Source organism: Passer domesticus, chromosome 7, assembly GCF_036417665.1.
Source record: "Passer domesticus isolate bPasDom1 chromosome 7, bPasDom1.hap1, whole genome shotgun sequence".
In the NCBI taxonomy this organism is placed as follows: Eukaryota; Metazoa; Chordata; class Aves; order Passeriformes; family Passeridae; genus Passer; species Passer domesticus.
Window position 1 is genome coordinate 32,640,628 of NC_087480.1, and position 22,844 is coordinate 32,663,471.

The 22,844-nt window shown below is 40.5% G+C and overlaps 1 protein-coding gene across 7 annotated transcripts in view; it reads right to left on the minus strand.

The window, feature by feature from the left end:
- Window positions 1-22,844, minus strand: part of MTA1 (metastasis associated 1) — a 74,848-nt gene that overhangs the window by 46,242 nt on the left and 5,762 nt on the right. For 6 of the 7 annotated variants that reach the window (XR_010366005.1, XM_064427465.1, XM_064427463.1 and 3 more), the window contains exons 2-5: window positions 13,562-13,629; window positions 11,106-11,199; window positions 4,180-4,306; window positions 3,946-4,009 (exon numbers count right to left, since the gene is read on the minus strand). Coding sequence is in view for 6 of the 7 variants with exons in the window: in XM_064427465.1 (XP_064283535.1) it covers window positions 3,946-4,009; window positions 4,180-4,306; window positions 11,106-11,199; window positions 13,562-13,629 (353 nt within the window). In the remaining variant the exon portion in view is untranslated. Of the gene's footprint in view, window positions 1-3,945; window positions 4,010-4,179; window positions 4,307-11,105; window positions 11,200-13,561; window positions 13,630-19,651; window positions 19,674-22,844 lie in introns of those variants that run through there. The other variant, XM_064427467.1, reaches the window with a different exon arrangement.

Genomic DNA, 22,844 nt, shown 5'->3' on the forward strand with positions numbered 1-22,844 from the left:
CACTGGCAGGCACCCTATTTAAATACATCTCATTTCATGCTCACCTCATTTTTCCCTTTCCCTATATTTGTATGTGTCAACAGCATGAAACAAAAATTAGGATAAAACCAGCATGAGTTTCAATCCCTGTTCAGCTTTATGAAGAGGTGGCAAAGGAAGAGAGAGTCTCCCAATCTGTCATGCCAAGCCCCAGAAAAAGAAGAATTGCTGCGAGTTTCCACAGTAACATGGCAAAAATTCTGGAAGACAACTGAACTTCAACTGGAAGCGCTGTCTGTAGTTGGGTTTAGGGTCAGAGGATTTGATTGCATCCTAAGCAAATGATACTTTTGAAAAAGCTCCTACTCCCACAGACACCATGGTCAAGTTACATCAACCTACAGGCAGAAGGTAGCTTCAGAACACATGAAAACTCATTTATATCACATCTATGTAAAGAAATCTGGGTCTTCTGCTCCCTGACACATTCAAAGCTCAAGATATTGCAATATTTTGAGAATGTGTCACTGTGGAAATAAAACGTAGGGAAAGCTTTTGTCTCACAGGCTTCCAGGTTATAAATACAGTGTTTAATTTGTTCCAGCTCCAAAATACCTGACTGCAGGACAAGGTATACACAGTGCAACATTAATGCTTTGCAGGCACATTGCCCAGCAAATATGCAACACACTACAGAGTAACAACACAGTGAGCCTCAAAGAAGACCAATTCCACAGGCAATTTCTTTAGTCTTTTTTGGCCAGGGAAAGTCATATACTGTGGAGGAGGTTTCTCCCATGATATTTGACTGTTAGATGCCCTATTGCTTTTCTTTTATTGGTTTTCACTCTGAATTTTGTCTATGAAATCTCTATTAGTCTCAGGTCATCCATTTATGTCTCGTCCAGCTCTGTCTCAAATCAATCACGTTGAACAAAAGAAAGAAATTCCTCTGGTCTCTTCTCCCCATCCAGAGCCTCCTCAACAGAGGAGAGATGGAAGTCTGGGGGCTCAAGTGTCAATTCTACAGAGACTGCAACCCCTAGAGGTAATTCAACACCACTGCCATCTTCCCTCACAGACATGAGATTCATTCTTGCACACTGAGTGGGACTGCTGAAAACATTAATACACGTCAGCTTAGTGCCAATGCAAACTAAGAAACAAACCAGATCCTTGTGTACTCTAAAGCACGTGTGAACTTCTGACCACCAGTATGTGATCAGAACAATGTTTCACAAGAGTGATGTTCACAATAAAATAACACTGCTCTTCAAAATCCTCCACATTCATTTGTGCTGTCAAACTGTGCATATTGAGCTTGCAGCAGTCAAAAAAGACAAGGTTTTTCTCTTTTCATTTCAGATCCCAAAAAACGCCCAACACGTTCAGAAAAAATTAACATGACCTGCCAAGAGTTAAAATTAAATCATGACTTTCTGTGTCTCTCAAGTGTTAGAGAGACATATCTGCTCAGAGCTCCCCCACCCAAGCCCCTAAGCTACCCATAGCTATAGCCAAGAACCAAAGTCACCAAGAAACTGCAGAAAGAAAAGTCCAAGTACACCACAGAAATAATGGTTACTTCACTGCAACTTGCAAACTTACTTTCATGTATTTGATGTATTTTAACTAGAGAACAATTTATTTTTAGGGGTCTACCAAAAGTAACAGATATGCCAGACATCTGCTCAACAGGCAAATTCACACAAGCCTCTGGATATAGCCAGGCAGAGAGGTAAAATAGACATACATTCAAAACAGTTTCCTGCAGAATAGGGAAATCTAGTGCTTTTGCCATAATTGGTTATGATCTCCATGGGAATTAGGTGTCTAGAGAAAATTCAGGTCTTCCAGTTGCTTTTTTCCCCCCTCTCTCTCCTGCTATTCCTCACTCCTGCTACAAACCCAATTTTACAGGCACAGTGAAAGAGTTGGTGCTGTTCCCCTTCAGCCTGCTTTCCAAACGTGCAAGGCAACCTTCCTGAGGAAGATGACAGAGAGAGAGTGGAGGAGGACAATAGAGATAGTAAGCAAAGTGAAATTACATTTTTGCTATCTCCCTAAAAAATTCTGTCTTGGATGCTTAACCTGCTTCAAGGCAGACAGCCTTGGGCTGAAAGCCTACTTTTACTGGTCATAACATTTAGGAAATCAAATACTAGGCTCCCTAGAGCTGCTTAGGCTTCATTGACAGAAATCAGATTAGAAAAAAAGGAAATACCCTGAAACATTTTGAAAGCAAAGATTGGATTAAGAACAGGAGGCATGGGGAAAGAAGAAACAATTCAAAACAATACCATCCAGTGTTAGGAACCCATTGGGCAACAACTATCTCCTCTTCTTCATCTCTTTACCCTCCACCCAAGCACATTTGTATTCCTTAGCTTTAATTTCTTTACCATCTGTCCAAGTTAGTTTGCACCAAAGCAAAATGCCATGCTAAGTGACAGGACACATTCAGGGAACTCTCTCATTCTGTGAAATCTCTAAGTGCCTGCTCAGTTCTAAAAATAATCCACATCACTCATCTTGCATTTTGAAAGTTCAAAAGGATGGAAAAAAGAATTCTCTTTCTGTGCCTACATCTGCAACTGAGCATTGCATGATCAGAGGAAAGCACCTCCCTTCAGTCACAGTGCACCTACCTGTAACACCAGTGATAATAAAAATATGTTGGGAGCAACTGAGAACACTACGTAAGAGCTGGGTACTAGAAAATCTGAAATCATTTCAGTTTGATTAACTTGTGCTTTCACACTGGCATAACCTGGGCTGCTAGCTGCTTACAAGCACTGCTGAATTCCACGTCCCTTGTTTGATGCTCTGCCATTTGGCAGCCTTCAGCAGAGCCGACATTTTTTGGTTTCACATTCCAAAGAGAAACTCAACTATTTAATCCCTCTGCTTTGTTTAAAATTCTCTTAAACTAAAGTATCAGATTAAAACTAATCTTATGTTTAAATAAATACTGAAGAAAGCTACAAAAGCAGTTAAAAAGAAAGCCCAGCTATGAGAGAGACTGCAGTATGCTCCTCACAAAAAATGGCCTGTTTTCTCCTTTCGTAAGGGCCAGTAACAGCCATCACCCTACTGGCTTTAATTACAAGATTTCCCCTCTTGTATAACATTCCATGTTTTCAAATGCAAATTATTTGCTTGCAGATGTGTTCAAATAATAATATCCTGAAGTTCTTTGCTAATCTCCACAGTAAATCTCTCACAGATTGTCAGACTCCAAGACCGTCTAACCCAGCCAGCAGCCAGAGGTCTAGCCACAATTAAAGGTATAGAAATACAACTTTTAAAAAATACATTAGTAATTTTTTACAATCACAAAATACCTGAAAAAGTAAAGCCCAATATTTATATTCTGAATGTTGTTTAATTGTGCAAGACAATTCAGTTTCAAGTTTTTGGTCTGATACACCTTTAAAGAGAGACTGGGTAAATTTCTGTCAGATGTCACCTGACAAGCAGTTTTTCAAGGATTTAAGTGTCAGTGGTGGCATATGAAGGAGTCCAGATAAGTATTTTGACCAGTGAACTAAGCTCCTCAAAAATCTGAGGCAAGATCAAGCTTAAAGCATATCAACATAAATCTGTATGATTTCAGGATAAAGCAAATATACAGAAGCACAGCTTGCTGGCTTGCTCTCTCTACAGTTACTGCATTTCCCAGGGCATCAGCCTCCAGATTGGAACTCTCAGCCCTGCCACACTGATGAGCAAGTTGGGTTCTCTTTACAGAAGGAGAGGCAGCTCACTCTCACACAGGGATGTAAACACAAGGTCTGGGCCCCAGACCCACAAAGTTTTATGCACAATGAAGATTGGGAAGCTTTAGGCTCTGTACATTGTCAACACCCAGTACATGCAGAAATGAAAGAACTCTTTTTAGAAAACTTGCAAATAGGCACCAAAGCTAAACTGTTCAAGCTTTACAATGCACAAAATGGTTCCTACCTCTCGTTCCAGATACGATTTAAGGGATTCTGTCTCATTTAACAGAGTAACGCTGCATTTGCCTCTAAAAAAAGAGAAACACGTCTCATGAAAACAAAACATCTTAAATGCTCGTGTGATTCACAAGATGGTATCACTGAAGTTGAACACAGAACTTGATCTTACATTGAAGAGTACTTGACAAATAACAGTGTTGTGCGATTTTTAAATAAAATGGCAGAAAACAGTCATTACCTAATGTGTGTGGCTGGCAGAGATTCCAGCTGTCGTGAGAGAAACAACTCACGATGTCGTAGCTGATGCTTCTGTTTCTCTGGTAAATCAACCATTTCTGGATTTTCCATCTCTTCTTCCATTTCTCCTAGTCATAAAGAAACAAAATTGATCAAGAACAAGACAAGTATTGACTTTGAGCAAGTGAGAATGACCTGCTCCAAAACCTTTGCTAAATAACAAACTTTAATCAGATTCAGTGTAACATTTCAGCCAATTGAACTATTACATAATTAGTACAGACACTTGAAATTATGCCTGTGAAGAATTTTATTTATTCACCACCACCATCAAATGACCTCAAGCACACACAGGTCACACCAAGCTGAAATTCACACAAATCTGCTACCAGAAGAGAAGTTCTAGAGAGAGAGCTGCTTTTGGAGACCAGCAGTGCACCAGATTCATCCAGTAGAAGCTGACACATGATGACTGAGGCAAAGTGAAGTCTTTCCTCTTTGCCAGGTATCAGTTATCATAAACCCTGCTCCTCTTTCAGGACATCACACTGTCCCACGCCAGCCACAATAGCTTCTGCAGGAAATGTCCACTGGAAAGGGCAGTTTATTTAATTAGCGTTATTTTGTGCTCTCCTCAGCCCAACCACAGCCACAAGATTAACTGGAATGTAACCAAGTGCCTGAGGCCACTCCTGCCACCCTGGTTACCCAACCCACACCACACACACCCAACTGCAGCACTCCTGCATTGCAGTCAGGATCCACCACCTCTGCCTTGGAGCTATCCAATCTCCACTCCACCAGTTTCAAACATACACCAAAGTAAATACATGAAATCCCACCCACACTGACATGCAACTGATCCCAAACATCTTCAAGCATCTTTCTGTTAGAAAACAAATGGTATGCTTTGTGTTTGTTAAGAAGTATCCTGCCACTTATGCCAGCTAAAGCTGTAAAGGGAAAAATACTCAAAGAAAAAACTCCAAAGATCCTCTGTAACAAATGACTGAGAAAGAAGAGATCAGACTTTTCCCTTCTCTAAGAAATTAATGCAGGTACTTGTATTTTGCAAAACCACAGGAAAAGTTTCCCAGACTGTAGTAGAATGAGCTGTAAAGCCTCATGCATGAATTGTAAAACTCCTAATTTTACAGCAGCATTACTCTCAAAGAGCAGACTTATGCCTCCAGCTTAATTCAACAGTTGTTGCCAAAAAACATTTCAATGAGAAACACATACAGACACAGTTATGATTTATATACCCTTAAGATTAGTTAACTAAAATCCCTATAGTTATCCCAAAAACAAAGCAAACACAGATCTCCATTTTATAAAACACTAAAATTGCATTTAGTTCTAAATAGGCCACCATTACACCAAAGGTAGTGACAAAAAATTACATACCCTTCAGGTTGCCCACAATTTATCACCAATTTAGTGCCTTGAAAAAAAGACCTGCAGTTTATTTGCCCGTCAGGTAGGCTGCTCCAGCAAGGAAGGAAAAAAAGAGCAGCATAATTAAACCAGACTTCAACATACAATAGCTGCTACACCACATGAGCTGGTAACCATACAGCAGCATGTACTTAGCTTTTAATATTTTCCTGGGAACTAGAACACCAAATTTACATTTGTTACACACTCTCAAGGGTCTGCAATTTATTTACTGAAGTGGATTCTGTTTTAGTTGAAAATTAATATTGTGACTGCTATCCTACACTGTAAATACACCAGCAGCAATTGACAACAATCCAGCAAGTTCCAAGCATGTTTGCCTGAAAACTGAAGGATGCACAAAGGAAAAGGGAATTTATGCCTGTACTTACAGCAGCTTTTGGAAATGACAGTAGTGCACTGTGTAATGCAGGGAAAATACTACGAGGAGCAACCTAAAATAGTCTGTATCTTCAGTACATTTGATAGCCTACAGCTTCTAGAAATTACATTTTTCTAAAAAGTATGTCAACCCCTTTGTGCCAATGAAATCTACAGCCAAAATGAAAGCACCCAGCACAACCAAACTAATTCCAGGGACTTCAGGTAGGCTTGCCTTCCAAACAATATTTTATTTATGTGTCTAGCTTTTGCAATAAAATACAGAAGGTGGAGAGCACACATGTTCTTATGGCAGCTCTGCTATGAACAGCCTCTCAAAACCAAAAAGCATAATACATTTATTTTTAAATACAGACATTTCTACAGGTAACAAACAACTCCCTCACACACATCAGTAAAACTGTCATAGCACCCCCAGACAGAGGCAGGAACATTCCAAGAAATAATAAACAAACAAATCTATATGGACATTATCCCTCCTTTTTCACAGCCATGTTTCAACCCTGAGAAACACAGACCTGACCAATGTACTGGGAACCAAGGGATGGCAGAGAGCAGGACTGGATCTGGGACAGGAAGCTCTCCCTCACTGAGGTCAGGCAAAAGCAGCTGGACAAAAAGCACCCAGAGCACCTCACACCCCACTAACACCTCACCCAGACAGCTCAGGCTGAGTCACACCATGAAGCACAACAGGGGCTGTCCCAGCCCCAGCTCCAGGACAATCTGACATATCTGCATTTCACCTTCCCACAGCTCACCCACTCACACTAACTGGAGCAAACACCTCCATCAAGAAGGTTGGCATCCGAGAAAAATTAAAAAAAAAAAATAGAAACACGTATTTATAAAATATCCAAGGAATCTTTTCAGAAATATTTGCCTGCATGCTTTACAGTACTGTGGAATAAGTGGTAAGGGAATACAGGAGGTGCAGTACATTGGGATTTCAGTGCTCTCATAAAGCCTTACTTCAAATTAATCTTTCTGCTTGATAGATGTGCCTGTGCAGATTCAAAACTAAACATTTAATCTTAATACAAACAGTAATATATCAGCTATGCAGCAGTAGTCAGTGGAATGCTGCAAGAAGTGTATTAGATTAAGTATGATTTGATATTTAATGGCAGAATCATTAATAGCACATTAACAAAGCTTGAAGATGACTTATATTGGGAACAAGAGATAGCCAGATTAGGCACAAACAGCAAGACTAGTGTGAAAGCTAACATATATGGGGAAAATAATTAGAAAGAGTAAACTTTGAGTTGGCAGGAGAAACCCAAGAGGCAGTAATTGTAATTTAAAATGACTGGGTGTGTGAGATGTGAAATTAAACATCAATATTTGCTAGACACAAGAAAGAATAGCAATTTGCTATAGATCAGATTGGGCTCTCCAGAGCATCAAAAACAGAAAGCAGCAGCCCTTTCTCTGCATTATGGGTGTCATACAAGTAGCTACATGACAGAATTCAGAAATGCACGAAGGTAAACAAGACACAGAAATCAGGTTTAGAGAGCAGCCAAGGTTTATCAGTTTGGGAAACAGTCTGCAGTTACAAAAGAATTAGTTAGCATGGTTACAACTAACAGAATAATGTAAAGAACAAAAAGAGTGGGGCAAAATCATTGGGAAACACAGCAAAACCAATGCTACAGAGCTACACAACAGCTCTTTCAGCAGCAAAGGAAGCTGCACCTCTGGCTGCTTTTAACAGCTTAACTAAGGACCTTGGAGGAATGTTCTAGAAATATTGCATTTGAATAAATTAAAATACAACACCAGGTTCCTTCTTCCAGGTTCAGTTTCAAATGGTTTGTATGAAGGTGTAGTCTTATTCTTTTTTTCTCTACCAAAAACCAGATATTGACTCGTAGCTGTAGAAAACATGGACAAAGTTTTAATAGGCAGGAATCCTTACACCTTGACAGCTGAGAAGGAGTTTTCCCCTGCCACGAAGCTCTGGTGGTCATCTCTTACAACCATGGCCACTATGTCAGGTAGCAAACAGACACCTTGGACACCTTTATCTTCCCTCACTGCACCACTCCCAAAGAGAAAAAACACAGTTCCCTCCTCTCAGCAACAATTGAGCCAAGGTGTCATTAGTGGATATCTGAATTGGACTCCTCTTAAATCCGCATGTGTGGGGCTGGGAGAAAATAGAGAACGGGAATAAAATGGAAGAAATAAAAAGAGCTAATTCATGAAGCTATTGTCAAACTTCATTTAGACTGGTGTTATTTAAAATGAAAAAAAAAAATTCTCAATAAATTCCCTACCTGTTTAGGCACAGAGGTACCATGCAAACATACATTTTCAGAAGCTTTGGCACTTCCAAAACCAAGCTGCCATGTGTGCCAGAGAGCACCTGCTGAAAACCAACCATAAATCTGCCAATCCAGACAGCACTGTATCAGCTCCCCAGCCACTACCAACTAGTCAGTCACTGCTGCAAATATTTAAATAATTATAAAAACCAGTGTAAGACATTATATAAAGAAAATACATAGTGACAGCATCCAACAACATGTTGAGGAGTGAAGTATTTTTCCTATTTCTCTTCCATCAATTCCTGCCTGCAATCTTTTTTTTTTTTTAAAGTCTCTCAGCAAGAACTTAAGACAGTATCTTACTGGTGAAGTAAATTAATTTCAGAAACAGTTGGAGAAATTCCCTAGAATAATCTGTGAGGTGATTAAAGAGGCTTATGAATAAAAAGCACTAACAATGAATGGAAGACATCATAAGGCTGAAAGATTTATAGGACAGCCCAGACAAGTTTTACATCATATGATAAAAATAGTAAGATCACAGATTAAATCCAAGAATCGGGTTACATACATCAGGTACCAATTTATAGTCACCAACTACAGAATAAGTCTCTTCCAACACATTTCTCTGTATACAGACTTATGAGAACAGACGACATTTCAGACTTGCCCATTTCAGATATCTGATGGATCATCCAAGCTAAACTGGTCTTTTATTTATTTTTTTTAAGCTTCAAAACATTGATTTCACAATTACATCTTTTTCCTTCCTTTACTGGAAGAGTAAAAAAACCCCAAAATATCCATACAATTTTTCCATTCATGCCCTGGCTGTATCTCCCCACTGCTGAGCTCTCTCACTGCACTGATCTCAACAGTAGGTCTAAAATAAAGGCATCTTAAACAGAAGACTGTGTGAATCCAGAAATGTCTGCAGTCAGAAAGCTCCATTAATCAGCTGAACAAAGGCAGTTAAAAGATCAGCGATGCAGACACGTTCATCTACTGCAAATGCATCAAAATGAGGCAACAGGAGACTTTATGGAAATGAACTCAAAGTCAGTGACAGTGTGCAATATCTGTACTAGAATCTTAACATCTATAAAATTTAATTTCATTATATCATGCAGGATGCTGATTTTTTTTTTTTCAGAATAAAAAACTAATGGCTGTCCAAAAAGCTTAATTTTGCTCTCTCTTCTCTCTTCTTATGAAGAACGGAAACCACAGAGCAGCACATCTATCTAAATAAATGGAAGTCATTCAGTAGCAAATTTATTCTGCACCAGAAAGAAAGATACTGGAGAAAATGCTAGTTACTAATGAAATTTACTCTAAGAGGCAGACTCAGTTGTCTCTGGTTGCTCTGTTAATAGGATTTTGCTAGAGGAGAATTTTCCATCTTTCAAACAACACATATGAAGAATGAATTATTTGTTTGCATTAAAAAACCCCACTTAGATTTCTTATCACAAAGAGAAATCAGCATGTGCAGGTTCAAAGAGCATTTATGTGTGTTCAAATGATTTTTCATTTTCAGTCTGAGATGTGTGTTCCTGTGAACCCTTCCCACCTGCTTCCTTCACTGAACCTAGTGAAGTGAGACACAGAGGAAGGAATCAATAGCCACGTTGTTTATGGTGAAGCTCCTATTGAGCTTCAGGATCCACAGATAAAATGAATTCTGCTGCATTGAAGAGATCTCAAAAAATCTTTGCCTGCCATCACAATTCTGTGACACAGCAAACTCTCCCTCAACACCACCACCTCTTATCAAAGTATGGCTGCAATGGAGGGATTGTTTGGACAGACTACAACAGAAAATACTCAAATTTATCAGTAAGGGACTTGTTTTGCTGCATCTTTTCCCCAATGGCACTGAAGCAGTGAGAACACAGCAAGCCATTATATTCCTTGCTAAAACTAAGTATCTGATTGAATCAATCCCCAGATCACTATTGATACACACACCAAGAAGCACATTAAAAGACAGTGATGCTTGCCAGCTAAATCACAGTTCTGACATGCCCATATCTGATTGCTTCGCTCTCATTTATAGATGTGCCCTGAATTACAAGGATTCATAAGGCTGTCCATGCTTTTTGCTAAATTTTCAGCAATCTGAACAGCTACACCTCACACAGTCTGTTGTCTATAAAAGAAAAACAGTTCAGTTACTCCACTTGCTTCCCAACAAAAGGGCTTTAAGTATTCAAAATAGTGATAGGAGGTTCTCAAATTCTCTGTTTTCAAAGTGTATTTATTGAACATGTTCAGACAAAAGCTGTGTCACTGCAAGAAATATTATTAATATTGAAATTTAAAGAGAAATCCTGTTAGTCAGGTTTCAAGCTGGCCATGTTTCAAGTTGCTTTACCATAACCAGTCTACTTGATTCCCTCACATAATGTCTGAGGTTTTTTTTTAATATACAAACCAAACAATTCATGAGAAGTTATATTAACAGGGAGAATACCTTCTCTCACCCAAAAAATTTAAAAATTAATTTCTGTGGAGCAAATAAGATGCCTTTACTCAGCCCTAACTGAAAACTTCTGTCTTGTCCCCACCAAAATCTAACCATACAGAAACAAGGTAGTAACAGGTTTAAGGAAAGAGGAAAACAAAACAAAAAGTAAAAAAGAGAGCCACGTAGAAGGACAGAAATGTCAGCCAAACAAGCAAGGCAAATTGCTAAAGATGACTACAGAAAGAAATACATTTAAAATACTGATACTTGAAATATGAAAGTTGTCCCCAAGTTTGACAATTTTGTGCAGAAGCAATGTCATTTGAACACAAAGCAGCTTACTTGCATGTTTGTCTGCCAGTACAATGAGCGTGCTTGAGATGTCTCTCCTCCTGTAGAAGCACACCACCTTGGCTTCCACGTTTCCATTGGCCGTCTGAAATAGGGAACACAAGAAAAAACTGACCCCTGACCAAGAGCAGAACTGCACACTGAACTAGCAACTTCATAAATTATTGGGAATTTTGCACAAGAGCTACACAGCATCTGCTTTTGGCATCTCCAGCTGCACACATTACCTAACACACAAACTCCTGCAAGATCCATTCCAGGGCAGGGAAACTCCAGGCAGTTTGGCCCTGCCCTCCCAGTGATTCCTGAGCAATCACCACTTGTAAGTTACAGATGTTTCAAGGAGAGAAAAACACACTTACCTGCCATTGCAACCTATTAACAAGCCACTTTGCTACTTTTGAGGTGATGCCTATGTTAAATAGCACTCAAATAAATCTTTAAAAACCTAATTAAAAAACCTGTGAAAAATAACAGAATTCACATCTAGGCTGTTCTCCAAACTCTGCAGGGCAGTAGAAATGCAAGAAAGAACCCAGCCATTATTACTTTTGCAAAAGAAACTACATCAGATTCTCTGACAAGCACTGGTGAGCTAAATAATGACCAACACACAAAAAAATCATTACAGAAGGAGATCCAAAGAAGCTGCACCAGACAAACTATTTCAGTGACAACATACCAAAAAAGTCAGAACTTTTTAAAGATTATTTACTTAAAACTCTTAAAATTAGATAGGTGATCAAATGGCACCTGTCAAACAGTGCAAGTGGCTTTTTACAAATTCTAGGGGAAATAAACCTACTGGTTTGTAACAGCCCCAACCAATTTACTATCTTGAAAAATAAACCAAACAATGCAAAAGTAACTCAAGAGTTGTATCCTACTATTGAAGACTCTTTGAAAACCATAATGAAGGCACAGTTCCCAAAAGCAGAAGATAGAAATTCCCTGCTAGGGAAGTCTCCAAAAAGAGCAGTAAACCAGCAATGTGTCCTCAAGGAAACAAAATAAAAATGTATGTACATGTACATCATTTACGTGATGTATGTACATCATTTCTAAGATGTGAATGAAGGAAAAGTTTCAACTTTTCCTAACACAAATCTAAAAAAAAAAAAAAACAAAAACCAAAAAACCATATACGTGCACAGATATTTTCCTTACAGACCAAATTTTTTGGTAATTTCACAGAATTTCTACCCTCTTCTGGTAAGTAATTCAGAACTTTTAAATTTTGAGGCACTAAAATAAAGTTATACAAATGAACCATCTTGTTCAAACGCAGGCAGCTTCCATGTAAATTGATCCGATTTATTTAATTGCCAAAATTTCGTTTACACTCAGTTAAAAATAAATGAGCTAGGATTCATTTCAACCATAAACACAAATTTTTAAAGTGTAGGTCAGAGAAATCACACCTCAAGCAAGAGTTGCACCAAGATGGGGGATCCAGGGTAAAAGTTCATCTTTTTTTAAAGGTGAGGGGCAGAATGAAACTGAAGAGTAAGAGGGGAAACCACTTTCCAGGAAAGTGATGAACAAACCTGCAGCCTGTCATGGAATACAGACAGTGAAACCTCATGGATAGGGATCCACTGGGAACATTTTAAGAATTCACTCCTGTTTCTTTAAGGCAAAAAAGACCTATAGGTATTTCTGCAAAAGACCTCCAGGGGATTACCAAGGATGTCCTAGCACTCAGATTTTTATTGGCAATGAAATTGATACATTTTCTCTTCCAAGTAACTGTTTGAGAACTACATGCTTTCCCATGACTGGCAGCTGAAGAAGAGTACCTGATACCAGTCAATGTATACCCAAACCCAAACCAGCAATGTGACATTCCTTCTGGAAGGGCTGCCCTAATGCTGGTATTAAACCTGAACACGTGGTATGCTTAGGATACAGCCAGTGGCTTCAGAACCCTCTTCCACCCTCAGCCAGGTCAAACTTCAGCTGCCTTCCCACACAGAAGCCATCGCGCTTCCCTGTTCAATCCATTGAAAGGGAATTTGACAGATGAAGTTCACTGGCCCAAAAGGACAACCATCAAAGACAAAGTCTGAGCAAGCAGATCACAGCTGCAAACCTTTCTCCTGAGCAAGAGTCTCCCACAAGAAACACCAAATTAAAGCCCTCCATCCTCTAGACGAACTCTTGTATTTTCTTCATATCCGGTGATCCTGGCATGGAAGTGAAGAACTGCAGAAACCTGCCCTAAAGGTGGGCATAATCACCCTGAGAATTCCATGCCATTGATACTCAGTCCTTTCATACCAGAGGAGAACAAAAGGTCTTAAAGCATTCCAGAAAATTATCAGAGAACACATGTATTTTTAAGCTTCTAATTACCAGAGAACTGCTAAAGAATTGTTTTGATTTTAATCAAATCAAGCAGATCATAAATTCAATTAACTTCAAAGACTTGATGGAAAAAAGTTTACCTTATTGAGCTCTTCTATTCTTCGTATCAAATAGGGGTTACTTGAAGAATTTTCGAAGTAGACATAATCTGATAAAAAGAAAAAAAGACTCTTTAAAATATGAACTGCTAAAAATCAAATCAAAACCTTTATGAGCCTGTAAAGCAAAGCACGTGATCCTCCTCCTCTCTGATCAGATTATTTCCACTTAGACCACACTGCTGTCTTTACTTGCTTCCTGTTCTTATCAAAATCCAGCCACTTCTCACCAGCAATATGTGATCTCTCTCTTCCCCTCCAGTTTACAAGTACAGCTCTTTCACTATGAACACAAAAAGTTTCCCTCTCTCATCTTTTTCTCTATTTCCTTTTACACTTATGTGATCCTCGAATGCCCTCAACAAAATTCCATATCGCTGTTTAGACTTATCAGTAATACCTGGATTCTGAAGGGGGATAAACATCTAAAGGTATAGGAAAAAAAACAAGTTCTTACCAAAGGTAGTGCCCTAAAAAAAAAAAAAAAAACAACAAAAACAAAAACAAAAAAACACCAAAAAACAAAAAGAAAAACCACCACAAAAACATGCATGAGTCCCATATAAATTCTTTGGTATTAGGGAACTCCAAGCTTCAGCACTCGGTAAGAAAACAGATGCTCATGAGTTCTGAACGACTGGCCTTTCTTCTCCAGTACTCCAGAAGGCAAACCCTAAGCCTGAACAGAGAGGGAGCTGAATCCACCTCCCGCTGACAAGGTGCTGACCTTGCACACAGATCTGACAACAATTCCTTCCAGGACTATCTAAGACGATTTCCCCCCAGACTTCCCAGCTCATTTGTGTTTGCAGCAAAACACCCGTAGCCCCCGGGCACGCCTCAGGTGATCTTTTGCAATGCCTACATTAGCATGGTGCTCCGGGATGAGCGGGTGTTGAGCAGTGTAAACAGGGACAGCTCCTGAGGGTTACCCTCAATCCCCCTAAAATCCTTGTTAAAAGGGCTGTGGAAAGTACAGACACTGTTCCCTCCTCCCCAGCCCAGAGGAAGGAAGACATCCCGCAAAGTTCTCTGCTCCTGGAAAAACTGCACCAGGAGATAACGTCAAGGGGACCCCCATCTGTGGGCTGACCAGAGAAACATCAGGGCATTCACCCATCACAGCTCTCCTGCCTGCCCCGTGTAACAAACACCACTCAAGCTGCAGACACACCTTTTCTCAGACTGCTGCTTACAGCTATCCATAGGTCTCCCTGGATTTCCAGACCCACCTACTTGCTGCGTGGGACACAAGAGCACAGCACTGACCACCGTGCAAATGACCCCAAGGAAGCTGCTCTTGCACTGCAAGCAAGAAAATCCAAGTGCCCTCCTGCCCCTTCAGCCAGGGCTGGCTGCCTTAGGGGAGATTCACTCACCAGGAATCCCAGGGCTTACAATCCCAAGAGCGACAATTCCTAACAAACCTATTTTCCAAGCTATTGTCTTGTCAAGAAGTGTGGTGTTGTCAAGACACCTTGATAGTGAAGTCCCAGCCTGGTCTTGGATGGAGTGACAAGTGAAGAGTTTCAATGGTTAAGCTCAGCACGAGTCTTGGATTACTGAGCCACAGAGTGCAAGAAGCACTGAAATAGCACACTCAATTTTTGATATTTTTGTGCACTCTGTGCTCCAGGCCTCTCAGACTGATCATCAGCCACCTTCACACACACCAACAAGCACCTGAGTGATTCCAAAACTTTACTACCAACTGCAAGAGTCAGTTCCTCTCAAATATTACATCCCTGCAGCATTTAAACTGGTGGAAGATCTCAGGTGAGGAATAGAGTTTGGACATCTGGTCTGTAGAAAACTTTGTGGGTTGGTACCAGAAATGGTTAAAACACCCAAGTAACTAGATCCTGAATTTCCATTCCCAAACATTGGCTCTGTGCAGCACATCAAACAGGAAACAACAGGCTCAACATTACTATAACCAACTCTACCAGAAGTCACAAAACCAAACAGATATTTGGCAGCTTCAGCAATAATAACTGCTGACTGAAATAACAATGGTGGGCATTAAGCAATTTACTGATCAGCAGAGTAAAATTATTTCTCCCACAGCTGAACCACCTATGACCTACAGGGCACTGCAGCAGAGGATGTTGAAGCCTCAGGGTGCCTCTCCAAGCTCACTGGCCACTTCTCACTGGAAAGCTCTAGCAAGTGAAGAAAGGATGAATTCTTTCCTTCCAACCCTCCAATAATTCCTAAGACAACCAGCTACTCCTCACTTCAGGTAGTTGAACTGAGGTAGATGCAAAAAAACCCAAAACTTTTGTAAGCACTGTGCCTGAAAATTATAAATTAAAACTAAAAATGTCAATTTATGTCTTGAAAATATAACCTTGGCTTTAATCCCATGGATTTCAGGTAGCTGTTACAAATGCTCCTAGTTGACATCATTTGTAATCAGCTTTTTTGTGGGCATGTACACACATATATTCTCAGAGACATATTTTATACCTCAAGTGAACATTAACTTGATTTTTCACGTAACTACAGTTTATTGATTGTTACAGATTGTAAAATCTGGCATGGATTTAAAGAAAGCTTATCACAGATGAATGGTTTACCAAAGAACAGCTGACAGTGGTATCCAACAGTATTGAATAATAAACCCCCTCACCACTGTCTTGGCCAGCATCAGGAGCATCCCCAGACCCACAGTGTGTGACCAACAACTGCAACCCAAGCTCACAGGAACATTCTGCACGCTGCTGGCACAAAGGCAGAACCAAACCTGTCCCTCAGGATGCTTCAAGAGCTGACATGACAGTGCAGAGGTGCATTCCTGGGCCAGGGCTTGATGATTTCACTATGCCAAATCCACAGCCCAGTACATCTCATCCATGTTTTAGACTAATGCCACAACTATGCTAAGCATTTCACCAGTAGCTATGCAACTAATGGAGACCTATTTCGCATTGCTCAAATTACCTGGAAAGGGGCTTCTTCCTCTCTGCAAGTAATGCAGAGCATACTGCAAACCACATAACACAAAATAATGCATATCAGAGGAAAGTGTCTGCATTTTTCATAGAGATTTTCAATACTAGAACTAAAATTAAAATGTTATCCTGCACAGAGAATGGTCTGAATTCCTGTTCCACATGTACAACATGGAAATTTTATGTTCAACAAACCACTCTCCAAACAGATGCTTGGGCTGGTGAGAACACTCCTGAAACTCCACGAGCAGCCAAGCCCAAGGAGACTGGTTTCCTGCACAGGAGATTTAAAGGAGGCACATCACTGGGCCCTACACTCCAAAACCAGTGCCTTTCTCCTGGAGTAGCTCTTCACCTCCACTTCCTCCCATGCAACAGAAGTGCACCCTTTCTCATACTGCCCACCCAACTAATATGATTCCCAGTTTGCTTTCAGGGCAGTGCCTACAATTGCAGATGCCTGTGCTCTCACACGCACAATAAACAGAGACCTTCCACAGACTCCCAACAATCCAGCAGTCAATGGGAGACATCCTGTACGTGCACAGCTGCCAGGGGTCCTTACCCTGGGCTGAAAGAGGGGATGGGGAAGGAAACAAAATTAGCAAGTCTCTACACAACAGGGAGATACACATCTCAACTCCTACTAAGAACAGAAGAGTTCACTAAAACAAAAAATAAGGTCTAGGGACAGAAAAGCAGAGCCTGATAGCAAACAAAACAAGTCAGGCCCTTCAAACACAACTGACTATCAATCCTTGCCAATTTATTTGCTTTCCTACTTACAAAATTGAAGAAAAGGACTAGTCTAAAAGTGCTCTGCATCCCACAAGCATGACATGCCCCCTACCCATCATAAAAAGCACGTGAAGGCAATCCCTCACCACCCAGCCGCCTGAAGAGAGTTTCAACCCCATACCTTCACAACAGCTGTTGGCTTCAGCTCACCATCCCTGAATTAATCAGCCGTGCATCCATACCACGACCATAATTAATGGCATCACTCATGCACGTTACAGTTATCTGTGATCAGGCTACAACAATCACTGAGGACTGTGGAAATACCAGAAGGCAGCAAGGACCATCACACAGATCATCACCGTCTGACAAACTCTAAATGTAGCTCTTCCCCTTGCCTGTGCTGCTATAGAGCAGAAGTACCCACATACAGAAATCTATCCAAAAAAAGCCTTCATATCCCATAATACTTTTTCTGAATATGCACAACACAACTTGCCAGAAAGCAATGCTGTATTACACAGGTAATGACTGAACTGCTAGAACACACAGACACAAGTACAGCAGCTAAAACTAGAATGACAGCCTACAGAGCACAGGAGATGAAAATTTTCCATAAAGGCAGTAAAATAACAGTTCTCAATTTGCAATTAACATAACAAATTCTTTTTATTCTCATATGCTTTTAAGACATTATTGCAAAAGAGCTTCCCCCTCTGTCTTCTTAATGTCAGCTGTTGCTTATGTCTACATCAGTCCATGGAAAAGAAAATCAGGAGGGGGTACAGCAAAATAAATAACACACACTGTCTAGAGGTCATATATTTATAAGATTAGACATGTCTGAGCTACCTAATAACCTTATGGGCTTTTAGGTGATCAAGTTGCAAAAATGCCCAAAAGTATTTTTATCCTTCCCAATGCACACACTTGCCTTTCAAGCTACAAGTGCTTTCTGAGGACTGACCTGGCTGAGTATTCCCTACCTCACCCCCCAGAAGTCTCACACAGGGAGTACTGCACCAGCCTAGAGATGTACCCAGGATGAGAGGGAGGCTGGAGCCTTCCTTGTCCCACACTCACTGCCACTGCTGGGTACAATGTGCAATTCCAGACATGAGATAAAGAAGTAACTTCACAGTTGTAACTATTTCCCCCCCCAACCCACAAAGCTGCTGCCCTGAATTAGAGATGAGCAACAAGAGAGTGCATAAACTTATGATGACCTGCTTATTTTATGACTTCTTTTTCAAGAAATATGTGCCTTCTCATACTCTGGACTCTCCAACTTTGGGCCGATTTCCTTCAGTAAGTTCCAGTTTTCAAATTATTCACCAGCTTTGTCCCTAAACTGTCAATCATTTTGTGTTCTGGATAATACAATTCCTCTTGGTGTGAAAGAGGAGATTGGAGAGGCAACCCCAAAAGTCCTGCAATCTCACCTAGCAGAGCCCAAGTCCTACTGCCTTCTGGCTCTTCAAAAAGCAGCAACACTCCTGGCAGCAGTCACCCAATGAAATGTTTAGTTACAGAGCAGACAGAGTTTCAACAGAGAAAGCCTCACCAGCACAATATTTTCATTACCAGAAAGGCAAAACTGAAACAGTTCTTTCTATTGCTAAAGGAATTATGGGGTCTAATATATCTGGCAATTCACACAAACCAGGTATTTACAAATTAATGTCTTTCTTGGATCAACAAAGGTATTAAAAATATACTGTCAGCACAGGCTCAATTTGTATTTACAGGACAGCAGTATCTGTGGCTACTGCATGCACTGGATGCATCAAGCTGAGGGTGAGGCAGCACATGCTATGGCAAACACCACCACTACCACCCAACTCCTTAAAAAAGATGTGTAAATACCCATAGCCAGCGAGCGAGCGAGGGACACGACAAAAGCAACAGTTAACAGCAAACCATCACTAAATTTAGCAAGGATGAGTTGAAGTGCCCCGGTTAAATCAAGCCAGCTTTGCTCTGTTTCTTGAGTAAGGACTAGCTACACACTCACATGGGAAACAAAATGTTCATGCTATATTTTCTTTCAAATGTGAATGAGAAAGGGACAGACAGTATTACTTGGCTTTTTTGAGATGTAACCTATGGATCACTTTTTCTGACAGGCCTCCAAAAATCCAGATTCAATATAACCCAAAACATAAATCACAGGAGAAGCAATTAATGGCAAGATCCATGTAACAGGACTACATATTATGCACAGGCCTATAAAAAAGTTGATACAGTTGTTTATTCATGCCAGGTCTTATAGCAAGAGTTATTGCAACAACAACAAAAAAAAAAAAAAAAAAAAAAAAAAAAAAAAAAAAAACCACCAAACTGAAGGACCTGTAATAGTTATAAACAAAAACTAACGTACCTTCCATACAGAAATCTACTCAAGGTAAGACATAACCTATATCTTTGAAGTAAAAAGAAAAATAAGTCTAAGTTCATGACACACAACTTCTTGGACAAACTGTTGATTGCTTGATCCATTTTAAACTCTGAAACATATTTGGAATTTCCCAGATGTCTTCTGTTCTTTGTTTTCTATCACATCAAGGGAGGGAGCAAGAAAAACTCCCGTCCAGCCATCTTGTATCATTTTTTTGCCTGATTCTTAGTGAAACAAGGTTTATGCAACTCTATTATCCAAGCATTAGTTCTTCCCTATTAACTCCTGAACCCTTTGTTCAGACATTTCACAGATGGACAGAAGTCTCAAAGATAATCAAGTTTTGATCATTGTTCCCTATATAAAAGGCATAGAGACAAAAACTGTAAGAGAAAGTGAGAAAGGTAAGACAGAGATATTAAATGGTTCTTGTTTCAGAAACAATTAATAGACTGGGTTTTCAAGCAAATCACTGGAGATTCCACAGTGTTTGGAGGAATTATCAGAAGTCCTTTCTTTCTGATACACCTCTCAACTCTCCTATTTTCAGTGCTGCTCAAGGCAGGTCCTGGGCTCAATTAACTTCTAACCTGATTCACAATGGCCAGGTGTGCTCCCAAATATTTCCCCTCTCTGCCAGGGAAGAAGGCAAGTATTCTGCCTCACAGCAATTGCCTAGGGACTGAAGATCTCAGCTCTGCATGAGGCCCAAAGCTGATACAGACTGTATTTTTCCCAGTAAAAGTGTAGAATTCCCAAGTAGGGGGAACAGAAGAAAGGGAAGAACCACCTCACGGAAGAAAACTCGCAACTTCTAGATTGTCAATATCCTTATTTCTGTTCCTCACAGCACTGCTGGCTGTTTTCACTTGCAGACATCTATGGGAAAAAACCAAAGGACAGGAGTGTGCTGGTGCTTTTGACAAAGAGATTATGGATGCCAGCTGTACTTCATGGGTCACTCATAGGTGAGAACTGTGACATACTGGAGTAACTGCTACTAGGGATGCAACCCCAAAGAGACAAAAAGTCTGTACAAAAAGACTAGAGAAGAAACTGTGCAAGAATCCTAGAAATAAAATTAAGCCTCCAAAGCACTACCCTGAGGACAAAGAAGCAATTTTACTGTTAGAAATCAATTATATGGCAGTTCAAGAAAACCAATTTCAATTAATCCACCCCCAATATCCCAGCTGTAACTAAGGCACATTTGCATGTGGCACTGACACTTCAGGTTCACTGAGTCAACTCCCTCCAGCTTCCTGCAGGACAAACCTATGCTAAACATTACTGGAGAAGCACTTATTTTATTCTGTACTTTACAGGAGACATCTAAGCACAATTTGAAGGCCTCTGGACACAAAGCCTCTTCTGCACTGCCTCTTCTGCCACTTCAGTTCCCAAGAATGTAGCCATACAAACATTTTCTGCAACAGCAAAGTTGTGAGCCTATGTAATTTCAGCTGCATCCAGTGCCATTCTTTGTGCGTCAATACCATGGAAATAGGTTTTTCTTTTTTTAAGCCTGAACTTTCTCCAAAGGCGTGTTGTAAGGGAAGACCAGGATGGTCTAATTTACAGAAGAGTACAAGAGTTACTTGAGCAGACAGAGAAACTAGTGAGAGAGTTCCTTAAATCATGGGGGAGTTTTTGGAGGGGATAGGGGGAATGGAAGAGGAGTATCCTCAAGCTACACCCTAACAAAAATCACCATCTGTAGCAGCCAAGAAAACAGCTTGTTCCGTTGTAATTGTCATTGCTAAGGACAGATAAGAAAAGCATTATTTTCCAAAAGATATTTAGGCAGCAAAGAAGATTACAAGAAACTAGCATTGTGTTCCCTGCAAGAATCTCAAGAGTTGCAAAACAAGAACCTCTGCAGTATTCAAGACACCAAGTTTGGCATCACCTCGAGAAAATAAACTAAAAAAAGTTGTGTTTCTTGTTTGGGTTTGCTTGCTTCTTTAAGGGCTACATTGAACTTCAGTTTGTCAACGTAAATTAACTGCTTAGGCCATGGCATGAAAATATATTAAGTCCAAAGGTAGGGGTTTCAGTGCCAGATCAGAAACATCACAGCTTCACAATGCAAAACACGGACAAAGTGTAAACTCCTGCCAGTGTTTCTGCAGATATTTCTTCAAACAAGAGTGCCAGTGAAGCTGATTCATCCTCTGCCCTCTCATACCACCCCCTCAAGTTGTGACAGCCTCTCCCTGGATGGCAGGAGGCCTGATCATGGTAAACACAGTTAGGCACTCACATGGGTCAAAAAACTGTCTCCAACCAAACCAAGCCCTGTCCAGCTCCATCACACAGCCAGGCCAAGCTGTGTTAAGCCTGCCAGAGGAAGGAGAGAACAGCTGCAATTGCTTCAATGGACACCCTACCAAAAGAAACATCCACAGAAACTGTCTCACTTGGCTGGTTCAAATTTGCTCAGATGTGGACAACTTAACTCTGTAAGGACAAGCCCTGTGCTAAATTAGGAATCATCCGTTCACGCCACACTAACTTTATGCTTGGTCAAGTGTCATCTCTCCTCCTACATCTTGCATGAAAGCATAAAGTCCCCAAATTAATCAGAGCACATTGTGTGTAATTTAACAGAAACATTACCATGGGCCACACCTGACACATGATCTGGCAATGCACAGAACCAGAGCCACAGAAGCCCAGGCACAATGAAGACTCAACAGCTTGCAAGTAACACACACGTAAAGGACTGGAGAAGCACAAGTCTTTCCTCCACTTGCAAACTCCCTTTAAAGCCACCAACTTCTTCGATTTGCTTCACTGATCAAAGCCAAGTACAAATTATTTCACAAATGCTTCTCCTTTCTAAAGGTGGTCCAGCCAAAGAGCTGGAAGAGAAGAACGTGTGAATAGTGTTTTTGGGACTGGGCAACAGCCCAAAAGCTTGACCAGTACTTTGCAGGTCCTTCCAGACTTCGTTTTACAAGCAAAGGGTGGACAAGGAACCATTCCAGACTTTCAAAGACACTCTGAAGCAGGGCCTCTTTGTATACTGGATTTATGGTGGTGAGCTCCAAAGACCCAGAACCATAATATCCTACAAAAGCACCTCTCCCCACAGTTCCCACTACCCAAACCTCATGGGAAATTGAGGCAAAGCAGCTGCAGGGCTTGGTCACTTACCTGCTTGGGGATTTAA